Source organism: Petromyzon marinus, chromosome 74 (assembly GCF_048934315.1).
Source record: "Petromyzon marinus isolate PM22_M1 ecotype Great Lakes invasive population chromosome 74, UKy_Petmar_22M1.pri1.0, whole genome shotgun sequence".
Lineage (NCBI taxonomy): Eukaryota > Metazoa > Chordata > Hyperoartia > Petromyzontiformes > Petromyzontidae > Petromyzon > Petromyzon marinus.
Window position 1 is genome coordinate 4366646 of NC_133740.1, and position 18201 is coordinate 4384846.

The 18201-nt window shown below is 52.3% G+C and overlaps 1 protein-coding gene across 12 annotated transcripts in view; it reads left to right on the top strand.

The window, feature by feature from the left end:
- The first annotated feature begins 5663 nt into the window (after window positions 1-5663).
- Window positions 5664-18201, top strand: part of LOC142907065 (large proline-rich protein bag6-A-like) — a 50213-nt gene continuing 37675 nt past the window's right edge. For 4 of the 12 annotated variants that reach the window (XM_076056006.1, XM_076056011.1, XM_076056012.1 and 1 more), the window contains exons 1-4: window positions 11025-11163; window positions 12534-12613; window positions 16518-16635; window positions 17407-17690. In XM_076056006.1, coding sequence (XP_075912121.1) covers window positions 11127-11163; window positions 12534-12613; window positions 16518-16635; window positions 17407-17690 — 519 coding nt within the window. In that variant the 5' untranslated portion in view covers window positions 11025-11126. Of the gene's footprint in view, window positions 5896-11023; window positions 11164-11206; window positions 11368-12533; window positions 12614-16517; window positions 16636-17406; window positions 17691-18201 lie in introns of those variants that run through there. The other 8 variants (XM_076056008.1, XM_076056014.1, XM_076056016.1 and 5 more) reach the window with 5 other exon arrangements.

Genomic DNA, 18201 nt, shown 5'->3' on the forward strand with positions numbered 1-18201 from the left:
CTGTCTGTGTGTATGTGATGGGGAGCGGTGGTGTAGCGGTTAGCGCGCTGCGCTATGAACCCGGCGACCTGGGTTCGATTCCCGCTCACGGCCAAAACCAGTGACGATTATCTGAACCGGTCATGGGCCTCCCCTAGGTCGACTCAGCTTCAAATGAGTACCTGGTGCGGTGTGTAAACATCGCCACTGGGGAGACAAAGGCGGTCGGGCGTGGTGCTGGCCACCCACCCCCTCTTGTACTGTTCCGGCCTTCATAGGTGCTCGCTAACAGCACTTGCCCCTACAGTCCGTTACAGGCTATATGGGGGATCTTTGTCTTTGTTGGAGAATAAACCCACACTACAGCATTTACAATTCGAGTAACTGTGACTTTTCGCCGGCGATTACAACAGCAACAAACACCACAACAACAACCACAACAACAAACACCACAACAAGCAGCAGCCTCATCAGGCGACAGCCACAGAGTTGTGGAGAAACCCTCCTGCTACTGCTGCTGCTGCTGCTTCGGTCTTAAATGTGTCGTCTCAGCGGAGCGGGAGGAGGCAAGGTCTTTCAGGAGCACCCTCTTTATTAACGCCTTCAGGTTCCCAGGTCCGTCCTCGCGATCTCCCAAGTCGCCTCGCCTTAACACAACCCTGACCGTGTAGCTAGCGAAGACGGCGGCGACGACGGGGACGACGACGAGACTAGTCCACTTCCCAGAGCCGGCAGCCACGGGCTCCCCGCTCTCCGCTGCTTTTATGTTACACGACGCGGCCTGGCTCCGCCCTGACCGCGCCTCCCTTGTCGGACCGCCTAGCGGGTTCCAGAGGCTTCCAGAAGGGGGCTTCCATGACCCTCGCCCCAGTTCCTCCGCCCTGCCGACACACACACACACACACAGCCGTGTATTTGCTTTACCGGCTTGTGTACTGCTCATCCACCGCAGTTGCCGTTGCTGGGCCACAGTCGGCGCTAATACACTATACTTGTATAATTGTATAAACTTGTATGTTTTACTTTTTGGTGATAAACAAGTTTGGCTGGTCAGCGCCCAGATGCCTTTCCACAATGTAGTGGCTAGTTTTTTTTGGTTGCATCTTTCCACAATAAAGGTTTTCCTACTCTCTGGTTCTTTCGGTAAAGTCACGTAGATAGAAAAAAAAACACGACGTTTCGGTCGCAACACAAGCGTCCGTCTTCAGGTGAGAAAATAATCTGCTGTTGTGGCTTTATATATAGGCACAGGGGGGGGGGGGGGGGAAGGGTGGGGAAGGAGTTTTGTCGAATCGTGGCTGTAGGAGTTCACGGGGGAGAGGGGGGAAGGGTTTGTGGCGTGCAGGGATGGGTGGGGCTGGAGAAATTAGCAAGTAAATGAACTTGTGTTCCGACCCAAACGTCGTGTTTTCTATTCTAGATTTGAAGCTTTCGTGACTGCAAGGATCCATACTCTTTGGTTCTATTCGGTAAAGTCACGCATTTTTTACCTACGTGACTTTACCGAATTGAACCAAAGAGTACGTCGTGTTGTCTTTTATTATACTTTTTTCTACCTACGTGACTTTACTGAAAGAACCAGAGAGTATGGATTCCTGAAGTCACGAAAGCTTCAAATCAAGAATAAAGGTTTTGTTGGGTTAGATGGCGTAGATATATACGCATGTGTTGTTAACCCACCACCACAGCCAATTAGTAACGTTGTGTCACACAAACACAAACGTGCGTCAATTCGTTATGAGTTCAGCACTAACCGGTTGTGTGTTGGAGAGTAAACGCACTACTACATGAACAATTATAGTGTATTGTGTATACTAGTACAGCACTAACTGCTTGTGTGTTGTAGAGTAAACCCACTACTACATTAACAGTTATAGTGTAGTGTATAGTGTATACTAGTACAGCACTAACCGGTTGTGTGTTGTAGAGTAAACCCACTACAACATTAACAATTATAGTGTAGTGTATACTAGTACAGAACTAACCGGTTGTGTGTTGGAGAGTAAACCCACTACTACATGAACAATTATAGTGTATTGTGTATACTAGTACAGCACTAACTGCTTGTGTGTTGTAGAGTAAACCCACTACAACATTAACAATTATAGTATAGTGTATACTAGTACAGCACTAACCGGCTGTGTGTTGTAGAGTAAACCCACTACTACATTTACCATTCGAGCAACCGTGACGCTTTGCCAGGTAATGTCCACAACTAAAGTATTTTACTAGGTAAGGCCCACCGAGCTATTTAGGTCTTGTTCAGAAGCCCTGACCTAGCGATTACAAGTGATAGCTCAACGAAGTGGCTCATCGTGTGGAAATTTATCCAAACGCTTGAACCAGTCCAGCCATCGGCATCACCACGTGCTTGACGAACAAAGGCAGCTACGCTGGATTTCCGTGTCAAATATTGCATATGGTACAGTATACACTACGTACATACAACTTGAAACAATGAAAACACTGCACGTATATGCAGCTAATATATATTTAAAAAAAAACCGGAAAATATAGAGACGGTGCGATCCGGCGAAAAGTTGCTTCACTCAAAACTGCTCTAGAGGAGTTGTACAACCCTAGCTGCCACTGCTATTCAGTGGCCTAAAATATGGCTCTAGATTTTGGTGTTATAATTTATTTATGTAGTTTATTGTTTAAAATTCGGTCACAGTCCCTATGATCACTGTTACATTGGATTTATGGCTTTTATTTTGGTGATTTCGAAAAGTTTTTTTGGCCATGTTTTTGTTTATTGTAGTACGGAGTTAGACTGATGGCCTTAATCTTAGTTGTCTTGTGGTTGTTGTTGTTGTTTGACTTGCATCCCACTGGGATTTTTGCACACAGCGTTGGTGTACGGTGCTATTTCAGGAATATTTTGATATTTTTTTCTCTTGGATTTTCTGTTTGCACAAAGTCACACAGAGTCACTTTAAGATGTTGTTCTTGTTCATGTTTTTTGTTTGTTGCCGTTGCACCCGATTCAAGAGCCGAATGGCTCACAGGGCTATACACCAAATAAAATGAAACAACTATGAACTATGTAACTTTCGGCGTCCTCGTTAGTCCGGCGACCGTCAAAGTGCACGGTTGTGTGGAAGGAAGAGCGTAGTAGTCCTACTGAGGACATCACCCCGTGGTGCAGTCTTATTGAGATGATTGGAGTCTACGGTAACTTTTAACGGTAGGATATTTATTTTGTGTCCATTTGCACATTTGCCGATGCCAATTTCATTGATAGTCAACATATTTGAGGCGGTTACATTTTGATGTAAAGCTTTCGTGACTGCAGTAATTCATATTCTTAGTTCTTTCGGTAAAGTGACGTTGAAGGGAAACAACAAAATAATAAAATATATATAAAACAATAAAAATTCTCACGACGTTTCGACCATAACACAAACGGTCGTCTTCAGGTGTGTTGGTTTGCATAAATTTATTTTTAAACGGTGCATTTATTTATTTATAAAAAACGTTAGCGCCACGCGCAGCGATTTGGCAGTTTATTTAGGACTAGTCCATCTATATTCTGAAAAGAGGAGGGGGGAGACGATTTTTTTTTTAATGTATGCTGTCTGAAAGCCACTGTAAGCGTGAACAATCAATTAAGACCTGAAATGGTTTATCAAATCTTTCCAATGATTGCTAAGATAGAATCCATCTTCTCGGTTGAAATTGTCTCTCTAAATTTATGCAAACCAACACACCTGAAGACGACCGTTTGTGTTATGGTCGAAACGTCGTGAGAATTTTTATTGTTTATATATATTTTATTATTTTGTTGTTTCCCTTCAACGTGACTTTACCAAAAGAACTAAGAATATGAATATATTTGAGGCGCTAAAAAAAAACATACGCACAACAATACCGATGAACATAATGTCACGCAGGGAATTTGCGCAAATTAGCGATTGTAAATAATGTCCCGACGTTTTTAAAACAAGAAACTCCGGCGTTTACCCCTCCACCCCATCCCCCCCCCCCCGAGAAATCGCCGTGATAATCGATAATCTCCCGTGAAGAAAACTAAAAATAACCGTACAAATGCTCATTGGTTTGTTCGGTTAACGTCACGTATGTAGAAATATATTTTTTATTGTATGTCTACATACGTGATTTTAACCGGAAAAAACCAATGAGTCATTTCTGCAGTCAGGAAAGCTTTAATTCGATATTAACCGTACAAATAGATCACGATAATTCGGTGGAAAATGTATCCTGCACGGTATCCGTGGCACGCGGGGGGGCGGGGCGGGGCGGGGGCTAGGGGGGGCGGGGCAGGGCGAGGGGGGGCGGGGCAGGGCGAGAGGGGGCGGGGCAGGGCGAGGGGGGGCGGGGCAGGGCGAGGGGGGGCGGGGCAGGGCGAGGGGGGCGGGGCAGGGCGAGGGGGGGCGGGGCAGGGCGAGGGAGGGGGCGGGGCAGGGCGAGGGGGGGCGGGGCAGGGCGAGGGGGGGGCGGGGCAGGGCGAGGGGGGGCGGGGGCAGGGCGAGGGGGGGCGGGGCAGGGCGAGGGGGGCAGGGCGAGGGGGGGCGGGGCGAGGGGGGCGGGGCAGGACGAGGGGGGGCGGGGCAGGGCGAGGGGGGGCGGGGCAGGGCGAGGGGGGCGGGGCAGGGCGAGGGGGGGCGGGGCAGGGTGAGGGAGGGGGCGGGGCAGGGCGAGGGGGGGCGGGGCAGGGCGAGGGGGGGGCGGGGCAGGGTGAGGGGGGGCGGGGCAGGGCGAGGGGGGGCGGGGCAGGGCGAGGGGGGCAGGGCGAGGGGGGGCGGGGCGAGGGGGGCGGGGCAGGACGAGGGGGGGCGGGGCAGGGCGAGGGGGGGCGGGGCACGGCGAGGGGGGGCGGGGCAGGGCGAGGGGGGGCAGGGCGAGGGGGGGCGGGGCGAGGGGGGCGGGGCAGGACGAGGGGGGGCGGGGCAGGGCGAGGGGGGGCGGGGCAGGGCGAGGGGGGGCGGGGCAGGGCGAGGGGGGCGGGCAGGGCGAGGGGGGGCAGGGCGAGGGGGGGCGGGGCGAGGGGGGCGGGGCAGGGCGAGGGGGGGCGGGGCAGGGCGAGGGGGGGCGGGGCAGGGCGAGGGGGGGGCGGGGCAGGGCGAGGGGGGGCGGGGCAGGGCGAGGGGGGGCGGGGCAGGGCGAGGGGGGGCGGGGCAGGGCGAGGGGGGGCGGGGCAGGGCGAGGGGGGGCGGGGCAGGGCGAGGGGGGGGGCGGGGCAGGGCGAGGGGGGGCGGGGCAGGACGAGGGGGGCGGGGCAGGGCGAGGGGGGGCGGGGCAGGGCGAGGGGGGGGCAGGGCGAGGGGGGCGGGGCAGGGCGAGGGGGGCGGGGCAGGGCGAGGGGGGGCGGGGCAGGGCGAGGGGGGGGCGGGGCAGGGCGAGGGGGGGCGGGGCGGGGCGAGGGGGGTGGGGCAGGACGAGGGGGGCGGGGCAGGGCGAGGGGGGGCGGGGCAGGGCGAGGGGGGGCGGGGCAGGGCGAGGGGGGGCGGGGCAGGGCGAGGGGGGGGCAGGACGAGGGGGGGGCGGGGCAGGGCGAGGGGGGGGCGGGGCAGGGCGAGGGGGGGGCGGGGCAGGGCGAGGGGGGGGGCAGGGCGAGGGGGGGGGCAGGGCGAGGGGGGCGGGGCAGGGCGAGGGGGGGGGCAGGGCGAGGGGGGGGGCAGGGCGAGGGGGGGGCGGGGCAGGGCGAGGGGGGGGCGGGGCTTTTAAGGGGCTGGGAACGTGAAAAAAATTCGCCTCAGAGTAGCGAGCCAAAGAAATTGGCCGACTGGACGCGTTAGGGGAGGGGGGATACAACTTGAAGCCGTCGTTGTTGTCGTCAACAACAACAACACCATCATCATCATCGTCTTTGTTATTGTCGTCGTCGTCGTCTCGCGCAGCTAACTCGCCTCGCTGCGCCCAAGAGAGAAGTTCCGCCGGGCCGTGTGGGCAGGGGTGAGTGTGGGCCTCACGGCAGAGGGAGAAAGCCTGAGCTAGGCCTCAGGAGGGTGGCCTACCTCGCTCGCTGCGCCGTGTTAAGCGGAGTTTAAGCGGTGGGATAACTCGCACGGATTTGTTGTTTTAACGGTTTGGTGGTGTGGTGGTGATGATGTCGATTGTTTATTTACACGAGTTGTGGCCACAGCGTGAGGCGGTTCGTGACGGGAGATTTCGCGGCCTTGTCCGCTGCGCCGAGGCCTGCCGGCCTCTGTTGTGACGTTAAGTTGGTTGTCGTTTGGCTGTTGGCGTTGTTGTTGTGGTGGTGGTGATGTTTGTTGTTGTTGATGGTTGTGGTGGTGATATTTGTTATTGTTGATGGTTGTGGTGGTGATGGCTGTTGTTTGGTTATTGGTGGTGGTGGTGATGGTTGGTGGTGGTTGTTGGGTTGTTGGTGGTATAGTGATGGTTGTTGTTTTGTTGTTGTTGGTGGTGATGGTTGGTGGTGGTGGTGATGGTTGGTGGTGGTGGTGATGGTTGGTGGTGGTGGTGATGGTTGGTGGTGGCGGTGATGGTTGTTGTTTTGTTGTTGGTGGTGATGATGGTTGTTGTTGGGTTGTTGGTGGTATAGTGTGGGTTGTTGGTGGTATAGTGATGGTTGTTGTTGGTGTTGGTGATGATGGTTGGTGGTGGTGGTGATGATGGTTGGTGGTGGTGGTGATAATGGTTGGTGGTGATGATGGTTGGTGGTGGTGATGATGGTGGTGGTGATGGTTGCGCTACGAATCTGGCGACTCCCGCTCACGGCCAGCAACACCAGCGACGACTATCTGAACTGGCACCTGGGCCTCCCCTAGGTCGACTCGGACTCAAATGAGTACCTGGAGTGGTGCGCAACATCGTCCCGAGGGAGACAAAGGCGGCCGAGCGTGGTGTCGGCCACCCCCACCCCCTCGTGTGCCGTGCCGGCTCTCATAGGTGCTGTTCTAACAGCACTTGCCCCCTACTGTCTCTCTTACAGGCTACACGGGGTGTGTGGGGGTGTCTTTGTCTGTTCAGTTTCATGTATTAGGTATAGCCCTGTGAGCCTTTGAATCCGGTGCAACCACAACAAACAAAAACGTGAACAAGAAAACGTCTTAAAGCGACGACGCACAACAGAAAAAAAATCCAGGAAAACACAGCAAAGTCTTCCAGAAAAAGCACCGCGTGTCAACGCTGTGTGCAAAACTCCCAGTGGGATGCAGGTCAAACAATAACAACAACCGTAAGACAATCTAGATTAAAGTTATCAGTCTTAACTCTGTACTACAACAAACGAACATGGCTAAACCAAAACGTTTTCGGAATCGCCAAAATAAAGCTACAAAAACAATGTAACAGTGATCATAGGGAACTGTGAATGAAATTTTACAATGAACGATACGCATAACATGTACGACCAAACTTTGCAGCCATAGCTGGCAGCATGTGTCACTCCATAACAGTAGGAGTATCAAAAACTTCCAATGCACCTTTGAAGATCAGCACACCTATAATCAAAACACAAGATCATACTTTGCAGCGGTCATCCGGAGCGATACAGTGCGTGCTTGTTGCTGAGCAGAGTCGACGACAAAATGCGGAGCCGAGATCGCTTAAGCGTGCGTCTTGCCGTGTTCCGAGAGGTGTTCTACAGCACGTCCAACCGTGGAGATGGAGCGATTGAATCGGCTCGTGGTGTACAGCAGGGCTGCTGCTGCTACTACGCGAATCGTTACGGCGGCGGCTTGGGAAGTGAGGCCTTCATCCAGCAGTGGATGGATCGTAGCCGATGGCTTGGGGAGGCCTTCGACCAGCAGTGGATTGACCATGGCCGGTGATGGTGGCTTGGGGAGGCCGTCGTCCAGCTGTGGATTGACCATGGCCGGTGATAATGGTTTACGTATGGTGCGAAAGACGGCCTGCACACATGACGTGTTAAGGCCTTCACCTAGCGGTGGATTGATCATGGCCGATGATGGTTACACAGGGAGCAGTGGGGTGGAACGGCAGTGCAGCAGCTGGGGTGGTTCGTTCCCTGCGCGATGATTGAACCCGGCCACCCGAGTTCGATTACCGGGCACGCCCGATGTCCGCGGCAAGTGGTATCTCAAGCGGTCTTTTGCGACGTCACCCCTCGAGCAACCCGCACGGGCCGGCTGTGCGTGGCGAAGTATGGTCGAGCAACAAACGCACGGGCGGGATCGGGAGCACGGCGCGAGGAGGAATTCATCCAGCAGCGGATAGGCAAAAGGGCTGTGCGAGTGCCACCGAGCTTACGTAGTCCTTTTGTGGTCAAAGCGACTTGGCCACACGTTAAAACGAAGTGGGCTTATCGCCTGGAAGTGTATAGCAGCCGAAAATACTCCAAACGCGCGATGTCGATTCTAAACGCGGGAGGAAAAAACCGGAAGACCCGGAGAAAAATCTTTGCCACCACCAGGGAGAGATGTTAACTACCTCGCCTGGTATGCAGGAGGTCGTGGGTTTGATCCCGACCCAGACTCCTGCTGTATATTTGGAGTTTGCGTGTCTCTCTGTTGTTATATGTTAACTACCTTGCCTGGTACACAGGAGGTCGTGGGTTCGATCCAGATCCTGACGATACCTGCTGTATAATATTTAGAGTTTGCGTGTGTCTCTCTGGTGAGATGTTAACTACCTTGCCTGGTATGCAGGAGGTCGTGGGTTTGATCCCGACCCAGACTCCTGCTGTATATTTGGAGTTTGCGTGTCTCTCTCTCCCCGTGGTCGCGTAGATTTTCTCCGGGTCCTCCGATTTTCCCCTCCACATTTAGAATCGACATCACGCGTTTTAGAATGCTTGGTGGGCTATGCATTTTCACGTGATGATGAGAAGCCACTAAGTTGAGCTGTCATTTGTGGCAAAGTCTTTTCTGAAAAAGAGCTGTTGCTCAGTTGACCTGACCTGTTAAAATGAATATAGTTTCTCGTTTTAGTTTCCGTCGTCTTGTTAAAGTCAGAAATTAGCATGTAACCGGGAGATTAGAATGATGTTACTTGCTAATGTCTGACTTTAACATCCCTGCTAATCTCTCACATTAACACAGCTACTTCAATACTAAATTCTTCTGTTGATATGTAAAATCCTTTGTCAAGGCGCTATGCTCCTCCCACCAGCTTAAAAGACGCTGCCAAGCTTAGCAGTGTTCATTGGAGCGCTGTCTTTCCGACAGTTCTGTTTCTTCACCTGAGGACGGCTGCTTGTGTTGTGGCCGAAACGTGAGAATTTTATCTTACGGTTTTTTTTCCCCCCCTTCTACGTGGTGGTGACTTTACCGAAAGAACCAAGAAGACGAATCCCTGCAGTCACGAAAGCTTTAAATTGAAAATTTTCAACATTTTGTTTTTTCCAACTTGTCAAGTTATGTTTATGTGAACTTCTTCATCGGAGGTGCAGGGGGAAGGTCAACAAACCAGATACAAAGAGCAGTTCTAAAGAAATTAGTTTTCAATCTCGATTCATACCTTGCGTGTCCACTTAATGAGGCGCTTGCTGCTCCTGCCTCTGCCGTGTGCTTTGCTTCGGAATGCAGTAGAACCCCCTCCTCTTAACGAGGGTAATTGGTCAGGCGAGTCGGCCCTCGGTACACGTTCAAGGCTAAATTCGTTCCGATAGGATTGAGAGTTACGCCTTGTTCACCCAAAAACATACTTTATAATATTCAAACAATGGATATGGATATGTGAAGATGCCAACAACATAAACGCGTAATATTAAAAGGAAGACGGCTAATTGATGCATTAATATTACTGTACCCTACAGCAGTCCTGTCGTTAACAGGGGAATGATCGGTAAGCGAACACATTTGGGCTCTATGGTGGCCTGCCATCGCTACACACTACACATTATTAGTACGCCTTTTTGGTGTCCTCTGGTCAAACACCGTTTTTGAGACTAGGCTCAAAAGAAAGCCTTAGCTGGTGTGGACCAAATTCGTTTCAAAGACAATGCCAATCAATATATTATCAGTGTTTTTTTGTTTGCATTCTGACCACAAGTATTGCGGTTAATGTAGACATGATTCCTTGTAAAAGGGTTTCAGTTTGGTGTTTTAACATCTCAACACAGCTGTTTTTGTTACCAGAAAAAAAAGGGGAAAACAACCTATTCTCACACTACATTATTGTACGCTACACTGTACACCACTACTGTACACCACACACTGCTCTATGGAGGCCCGTTGTTAAGTGATTAGTCGTTAGGTGGTCGTTGACGGGGCTTCTCCTGCAGTAGACTCATTGTAAAGGGAGCAGTGGCAAGTCGTCAACGTTGTTATGGTTCCTCCTGGGGGGTGCTGCTGTGTGGATGATGGGCTTCCCCTTACCTCCTGCAACGAGTGGGAGGCTCACAAATTGTGACGGGGTGGCTGGGTTGAGGTCCACTGTAACGCTCGCAGAGCGGGTTTTGTGTGGGGGTGCCTTTAATCTTACGCGGCTGCTGCTGGTGGTGGTGGTGGGAGGAGGGAGGCAGGGAGATAAGCGGCCTTGAGATGTGCGGGTTCTGTTCGGCGTGCACCCTATGTGTGTGTGTGTACATTGAAACTTCTTTGACACCATACGTATCCAAGCAAACCGTGCTGATGGGAGGGGAGAGGGAAGGACGACAAACTAAACGCCACAACAAAGCAGTTTGACAGAAATTCGTTTTCAATCTGTATTATTTAAAAAGTGCATTGCTCCAGTGCCTTCCCAGCGTCGGAAGGAAGAGCGCTTTTTGTGTTTAGTTTGTCTTTTCCCCAGCACCGCATATTTTGGCACGGTTGGCTACATATGACGTGAAGGAAGTTCTACATACACACGTACGCATGTACATGCTCTGCTCTGCACCAGGGCCTTGAACTTGACGATTCTCTTAATGAGCTCACTAGCGCGCGCACACACACAGGCACGTACACTCGCGCGCACACACACAGGCACGTACACTCGCGCGCACACACCACACACCACGCACACTTGCGCGCGCACACTCGCTCGCAACAACAACAACAAGAAGCAGTTTTTTGACGAAGTGAGTTTTCAATCCGGGCTTTGAGCGGTCGGCAAGACCCCCTCGGGTGGACCGTGGTGGCACGTGCCGCGAGCCGCTGGCGTCTTCTGGCGCACGAGCCGTCGCCGCTGCCACGGAATGCTAATGATGATACAGCGGTGTGTGGACGTGCCTTGAGTGTCGGCGAGTGGAGTGGCGGCGGCGGCGGCGGTTCATAATGGCCGTGTCGCCGATGCCGAGACCGAATCCCCAAGGTGGTCTAGGCTTTAAACGTTGGGATTGGAGTTGTGCATCGCCTCTGGGCGCGTGTGGGGCAGTTAGTTATAATGGCCGTGTCGGCGAGACTGACCGTGAGCCATCGTCGTTGAGGAGCTAGAGTCCAAGCGCTGGGTGCGAGGGTGACCTCGTTCGAGAGGAGCTTCGTGCTGGCTGTGTCGGAGGCACTTGAGCCGGCACCGGTGAGAGCCTAAATTTCAGGCTGTGCTTTTCGCAAAAAAAAAGGTTTTTAATTTGTAACAAAAAATTTTTTTTTTAAAAAATTGACGTATCTTGCTTTGCCTGACTCGGCCCATTTTCCCGGGTTTTTTTCATAAAAAAAAATTAAGCATAGCGGTGGGTAGAATAAACATATCGAATATATATAAAAAAAAGATTAGCGGTGCGTGTTGTACAATGCCACCGCTGCTTGCTGACCTCCACTAGCTGAGGGACTCCTCCAGTGAGTGATCACCGTCCCAGGCTCATCCAAAGTGGAGGTGGCAAGGGTTGTGGCGGTCGAGGCTGCCGACCGATTGACTGGAGTCTGCGTGGGACATTGACCGGTTCCTTTGGGGGGGGGGGGGGGTCTCCGTTGCTAACGGTGGCTTGCAGTGTCTCTCTGTCTGACAGGCGCTCGGGAAGGCTGAGCACGGTCATGCTGTGTCCGTCTGTCTGACATGCGTTCTGTTTCTGACCGTGCGTGTGCTGTGTCTCTTGTCTGACGGGTGATCAGGACATCTGACCGTGGACGCGCTGTGTTTCTGCATCTGACATGCGCTCCGTCTCTGACCATGCGTGTGCTGTGTCTCTTGTCTGACAGACGCTCCGTCTGACCGTGGCCGCGCTGTGTCTCTTGTCTGACAGACGCTCCGTCTCTGACCGTGCGTGTGCTGTGTCTCTTGTCTGAGAGACGCTCCGTCTGACCGTGGCCGTGCTGTGTCCCTTGTCTGACAGACGCTCCGTCTCTGACCGTGCCCGTGCTGTGTCTCTTGTCTGAGAGACGCTCCGTCTCTGACCGTGCGTGTGCTGTGTCTCTTGTCTGAGAGACGCTCCATCTGACCGTGGCCGTGCTGTGTTTCTGTGTCTGACAGGCGCTCCGTCTCTGACCGTGCATGCGCTGTGTTTCTGTGTCTGACAGACGCTCCGTCTCTGACCGTGCGTGTGCTGTGTCTCTTGTCTGAGAGACGCTCCGTCTGACCGTGGCCGCGCTGTGTCTCTTGTCTGAGAGACGCTCCATCTCTGACCGTGGCCGTGCTGTGTCTCTTGTCTGAGAGACGCTCCGTCTCTGACCGTGGCCGCGCTGTGTCTCTTGTCTGACAGACGCTCCGTCTCTGACCGTGGCCGCGCTGTGTCTCTTGTCTGACAGGCGTTCCGGACGGCGCCATGCTGGACGTGACGGTCAAGACGCTCGATTCGCAGACCCGGGCCTTTTCCGTGCCCGAGGAGGTAAGGCGCTCCCCTATATTACAACGTGCGGTCTCATTCTCCTACAGTGCCGCCTGTTGTGTTCACAACGCGACGGTGGATGTACAACACGATTAATGTAATTGGGGAAACGCATGCTTTTTTTTTTTAATAACGTGGATGTGAATGGGATACAAGACGCGGTTCCCGAGCGAAACGGAACTACGGCGTAGGAATAAATTGGTCTTGCGTCTGGCTCGGCGTAGCGTCATCGCCACGAGGCATTGGGATGCTGCTGGATTTTTATTTGGAGCTTTCGTGACTGCGGGAATCCATTCTCCCTTGGGTTCTTTTTAGGTAAAACTGGCGCAGGTATAATTTTGTTTTTACGTCATACCTACGTGACGTCACCGAAATAGCCAAAGGGTGTGCTGCTTGGATGCTGTCCACCACGCATCCCCTCGGTATTTGTGCAGCCCGTGTTACGTCTCCTGCATTGGATATGACGCGATCGAGCGAACGCAAAAACTACGTCGCGCTGCGGGTAGGAGTAAGCCGTCGTAACGGCAGCCGCCCCGGCGTAGCGTCGTCGTCGTCGCACAAGGCCCTGCATTAACGCATCTCCACGGTGTTGTCGCAGACTGTGCTTTACCCCCCCCCCCCTTATATTATTTATTATATCGCGATTTTTTTTCCCATAACACGGTGTTCTTCAGCAGCGCAGCCGCAACAACCGCCGCATTGTAGGAGAACAGAATGTTGTTTTTTATCGTGCCAGGATAGTAGTGTTAAACTCTCAACTAATTTGATTTTATCAGGTAAGGCACGCTGAGCTATATATGGCTCTCTTTCAGATGTGACCTTGCCACAAACCCTAGCTCAGTGAAGCGGCTTATCATCACGTGGAAATGTATAGCAGTTGCCACTTAGTCTTAAACGCACGTTCATGAATGTGTAGTGGGTATTGTTAGCGTTGCACGCGGTTACCACTACTTACCTGGTGTAGCGTCAGCCACGGCTCAACAGGCGGCAACGGCGATAGCGGCCTGCATCAAGTAACGCCGTTAGGCCAGGGAAACCCAGTGGGGGCTGGGTGATTGCGCGACGATCCAGTTTCGGTTCATTTATTTTGGTATAGCCCTGCGAGCCATTCGGCTCTTGAATCGGGTGCAACCACAACAAACAAAAAATTCGAACAAGAGCAGCATCTTGAAGTGACTGTGACTGTGCAAACAGAAAATCCATGAAAAAACAGCAGAACTATTCCTGTGTGCAAAAAATCCCCCCCCCCAAAAAAAACGTCAGCCTCAAAACCTTAATGACTTTTAGAAGATCTGCAAAGAGGAGTGGGACAAAATCCCTCCTGAGATGTGTGCAAACCTGGTGGCCAACTACAACAAGAAACGTCTGACCTCTGATTGCCAACAAGGGCTTTGCCACCAAGTACTAAGTCATGTTTTGCAGACGGGGGTCAAATATTCATAATAACGGTTTTTGGGTTAGATCGCGTTTATTTATAAATGTGTCGTAACCCTCCACCACCCGACGGCCAATCAGCAAAAAAGTGTCACGTTGACAAAAGACAAATAATTCACTACTTTAGCCCACCTGTGTGTTGAAGAGTGAATCCACATTTACAGTTTGAGTACGACGTTTCGCTGGTAAGTACTTCCAGCATCATCGGGCAATTCGCATTACCTAAACTATCAACAGAAGGTGTATATCGGATTAATTGTTCATGTGGCAGCTGCTACATTGGGCAGACGGGACGTAACATCAGTGTAAGACTAAAAGAACATCAGAGAAATATTAAATTATCTCAAACACAACTGTCGGCAGTGGCAGAACATGCTTGTCAACAAGGACACTCAATTGATTTTGACAATGTTGCAGTGGTGTGTAAAACTAATTATTACTGGCAAAGACTAATTAGAGAATCCATTGAAATTGAGAGGAACAAGAATAACTTTAATCGCTCTGACAGCTACCGGCTTAGTGCGGCCTGGAAGCGTATTATTAAATAATACACATTACATTTTGATTTAAAGAATTACTAATCTACAACTCATTACTAATCATAACCAATGACTGATTACTAATCGATTATATAATTACATTACCCCCCCCTCCGCCTCTAATCTCTGCACCTGATATGAGTTAAGTGATGACGTCACCCTGCTGCTCTATATAAAACCGGGAGCAAGCGAGGGCTTCACCATTCTGGCGAATTGCCCGATGATGCTGGAAGTACTTACCAGCGAAACGTCGTACTCAAACTGTAAATGTGGATTCACTCTTCAACACACCGGTGGGCTAAAGTAGTGAATTATTTGTCTTTTGTCAACGTGACACTTTTTTGCTGATTGGCCGTGTCGGGTGGTGGAGGGTTACGACACATTTATAAATAAGCGCGATCTAACCCAAAAACCGTTATTATGAATAATATTGGTCGCGAAAGCCTACGTGTTAAACTGGGGGTCAAATACTTATTTCCCTCTTTAAAATGCAAATCAATTTATAACATTTTTGACATGCGTTTTTCTGGATTTTTGTTGTTGTTATTCTGTCTCTCACTGTTCAAATAAACCTACCATTAAAATTAGACTCATCATTTCTTTGTCAGTGGGCAAACGTACAAAATCAGCAGGGGATCAAATACTTTTTTTCCCTCGCTGTATATTTGGAGTTTGCGTGTCTCCCCGTGGCCACATGGATTTTTTCCCTGGGTCCTCCGTTTTTTTTCCCCTCCACATTTGAATCGACGTCACCATGCGTTTTAGAGTATTTGGCTGCTGCTATATATTTCCACATGATAAGCCACTTTGTTGAGCTGTCATTTGTGGCCAGGTCGTTTGCTGAAAAAAAGCTACAGAGCTTGGTGAGCCTTACCTGGTAAAATAAAAAAAATAGTTTAGTTGGCTTTAGTTTATGGAAAAAGTAAGAGTAGCTTTCCTTGTGTTGTGGCCGAAGCGTCGTGAGAATTTTATTCTGTTATTATTTTCATTATTTTATCTCCATTCTACGTGACTTTACCGAAAGAACCAAGAATATAATGCCGGTTGGTATTGTTGTAATCGTCCCGTGAAACGTCACGGAACTCAAATTGTAAACATCGTGGGTTTACTCTCCATCGCACACGCGGTGGTGCTGAACTAGTCGCTAGTTGGCCACGTTTGTTTACGTGACACAAAGCCCTTACTCACCGGCAGTGCCATACGGTGGCGGTTCACGACACAACGGCTATATTTACGCGAACCAACCCCAAAAAATCCTTGCGAAAAGATGCAACCCCCCCCCCCCCCCCAAAAAGATGAACGACTGTTGTGGTGCCATCCAGCACTGTCGGTCAGTGCTCACCGAGCCCCTCTAGGGCCGGTACCGCACCCACATACACGTGGTGCCCGCGATGTCAACACATCGCACGCCGTGCCGCTAGAGCCGGCAAGAGTTTTTATAAGTTCTCAAAAACTTCTAGAAACTCTTGCTGGTAACGGCTTCTCTTCACAAGGCAGCAGACATCGCGGCTGTCGCGATTTTCACCTGAAGATGGGCGCTTGCGTTGCGTCCGAAACGTCGTGATTTATTTCGTTTTATTTCTACCCACGTGACTTTGCCGAAAGAACCAAAGAGTGTGGATTCGTGCAGCCACGAAAGCTTCAAATCAAAGTCTGGTAGTGTTGGTTTACTCTCCAACACACACACACACACACGCGCACACTGATTAGTGCTGAACTAGTAACTATCTGGCCACGTTTGCGTTTACACAACCTTACTAATTGTGCGTGTCGGGTGGTGGTGGTGGTGGTGGGTTTGATGATGCGATTTAACCCAACTAAACCTTCTCTTATGGATAAATAGAATGCGGCCGCGCGGATGGGAACCTGTTGCCGTGCGGCTGAGCTGCCTTGCCATCCCCTCCCCCCCCAACACCCGCCGGCGTCCGCAGATCACGGTGAAGGAGTTCAAGGAGAGGATCGCGACGTCTGTGGCCATTGCCAGCGACAAACAGAGGCTCATCTACCAAGGCAGAGTTCTGCAGGATGACAAGAAGCTGAAGGAGTATGGTGGGTTGTCCTCCCCCCCCCCCATCACCGGGCGTCCGTACGCCATTGGCTGTTGGCCACAAGTCGCCACCGTCAGCCGCGCTCCTTCCGATATCGGGAAGCCACTGGAGCTATGCACGGGGGTGGCTGAGAGATGTTAACGCCCTCGCCTGGTATACAGGAGCTCATGGGTTCGATCCCGGCCCTGACGACGACGCCTGTTGTATATTTGGAGTTCACGTGTCTCTCTCTCCTCTCCTCGTGGTGGCGTGGATTTTCTACAGCTCCCCCCCCCCAGTTTTTCCCTCCACAGTTAGAATTGTGACGTGCCTTGAGAATATTTTGCTGCAGCTGTACCATTTCCACGTGATAGGCCGCTTTGTTGAGCTATCGTTTGTGACAGCCAGGTCGTTTCTGAACGAGAGCTTTATCGCTCGGTGGGCCTTGCCTGATGGAATAAAAAGTTTTAGTTTCGTTTTCGTAAATCCTCTCGATTGAAAACTTAATTTCTTTTAGAACTGCTTTTTGATCTGTGCGGGTGCCGCCCCCCCCCCCCCGCCTCCACCGGTACCCCCACGTCCTCAAACCCGATTGGTCGACCCACGTCGAGTAACCTGATTGGTAGACCTGAGCTACAAAGGCTTCCATGGTTTTCCGGCATTCACTCCGGCGATGGCGACGTCACCCGTATCCCACAGCGTCAAGCCAGGTTTGTTGCATCACCTTGGCAATGTAACCCCCCCCCCTCGCCGCCCCCCCCCCCTCTCCCCATCCCCCACCACCCCCCTGCAGACGTCCACGGCAAGGTGATCCACCTGGTGGAGCGGGCACCTCCACCCTCCCGCCCTCCGGCCGTGGGGCCCGGTGGGGCACAGTCCTCGGCGTCTGCTGCCGGCGCTGGGGGCCCCCAGCGTGGCGGCGGTGGGGGGGGGTCAGGGGGGGGCCCGGGGGGTGCGGGCGGGGGCGGGGGCGGGGGCGGAACGGGGCCTCACCCCGATCGCAACGGGAGCGGTGGCTACATGATGATGGGCACCTTCAACGTGCCCTCCAACATGGGCGACGTGCAGCAGATACAGGTGAGGTGAGGTGAGGGTGGGTGGGTGGGTGGCGCCGGCTACGCGTGGGAGGGCGCCGCTCCACACTCGCGTTCACTGTTGCCAAGGCTCCTCGCCTCCCTCCGTCACCTCCCTCGCCCCCCTGCATGTGGGGTAGAGGTTGGCGAGGTTTGGCGAGGTTTGGCGAGGTGGGGTAGGTGATGAGTAGGTTAGTGGGGCGAAATAAAAATTCGGGGTTGCGATTGTCAAGATTCTGCCTCTATTTGTTTCCATGTCAAACTGAAGCCCGCTGCGATGTTGAGGGCGAATCCCTCCGATGTTTAGCGGTGGTTCGACGGAGTTTAAACCGCACGTTCTTCAGTACAGCGAGAGAGAGAGTCGCCGTGTAGAGGCGTTGACACAGACAAGGAGGAGGCGGGAATGAGTCTTGAGCCCCCCTGTAAATACGCTCGGAGTAGAATGAGATTCTCGGCTGTTGACGTTTACACGTTTACAGCCAGAGTAACTGTGAGGGACGGCGTGCCGCGTAATG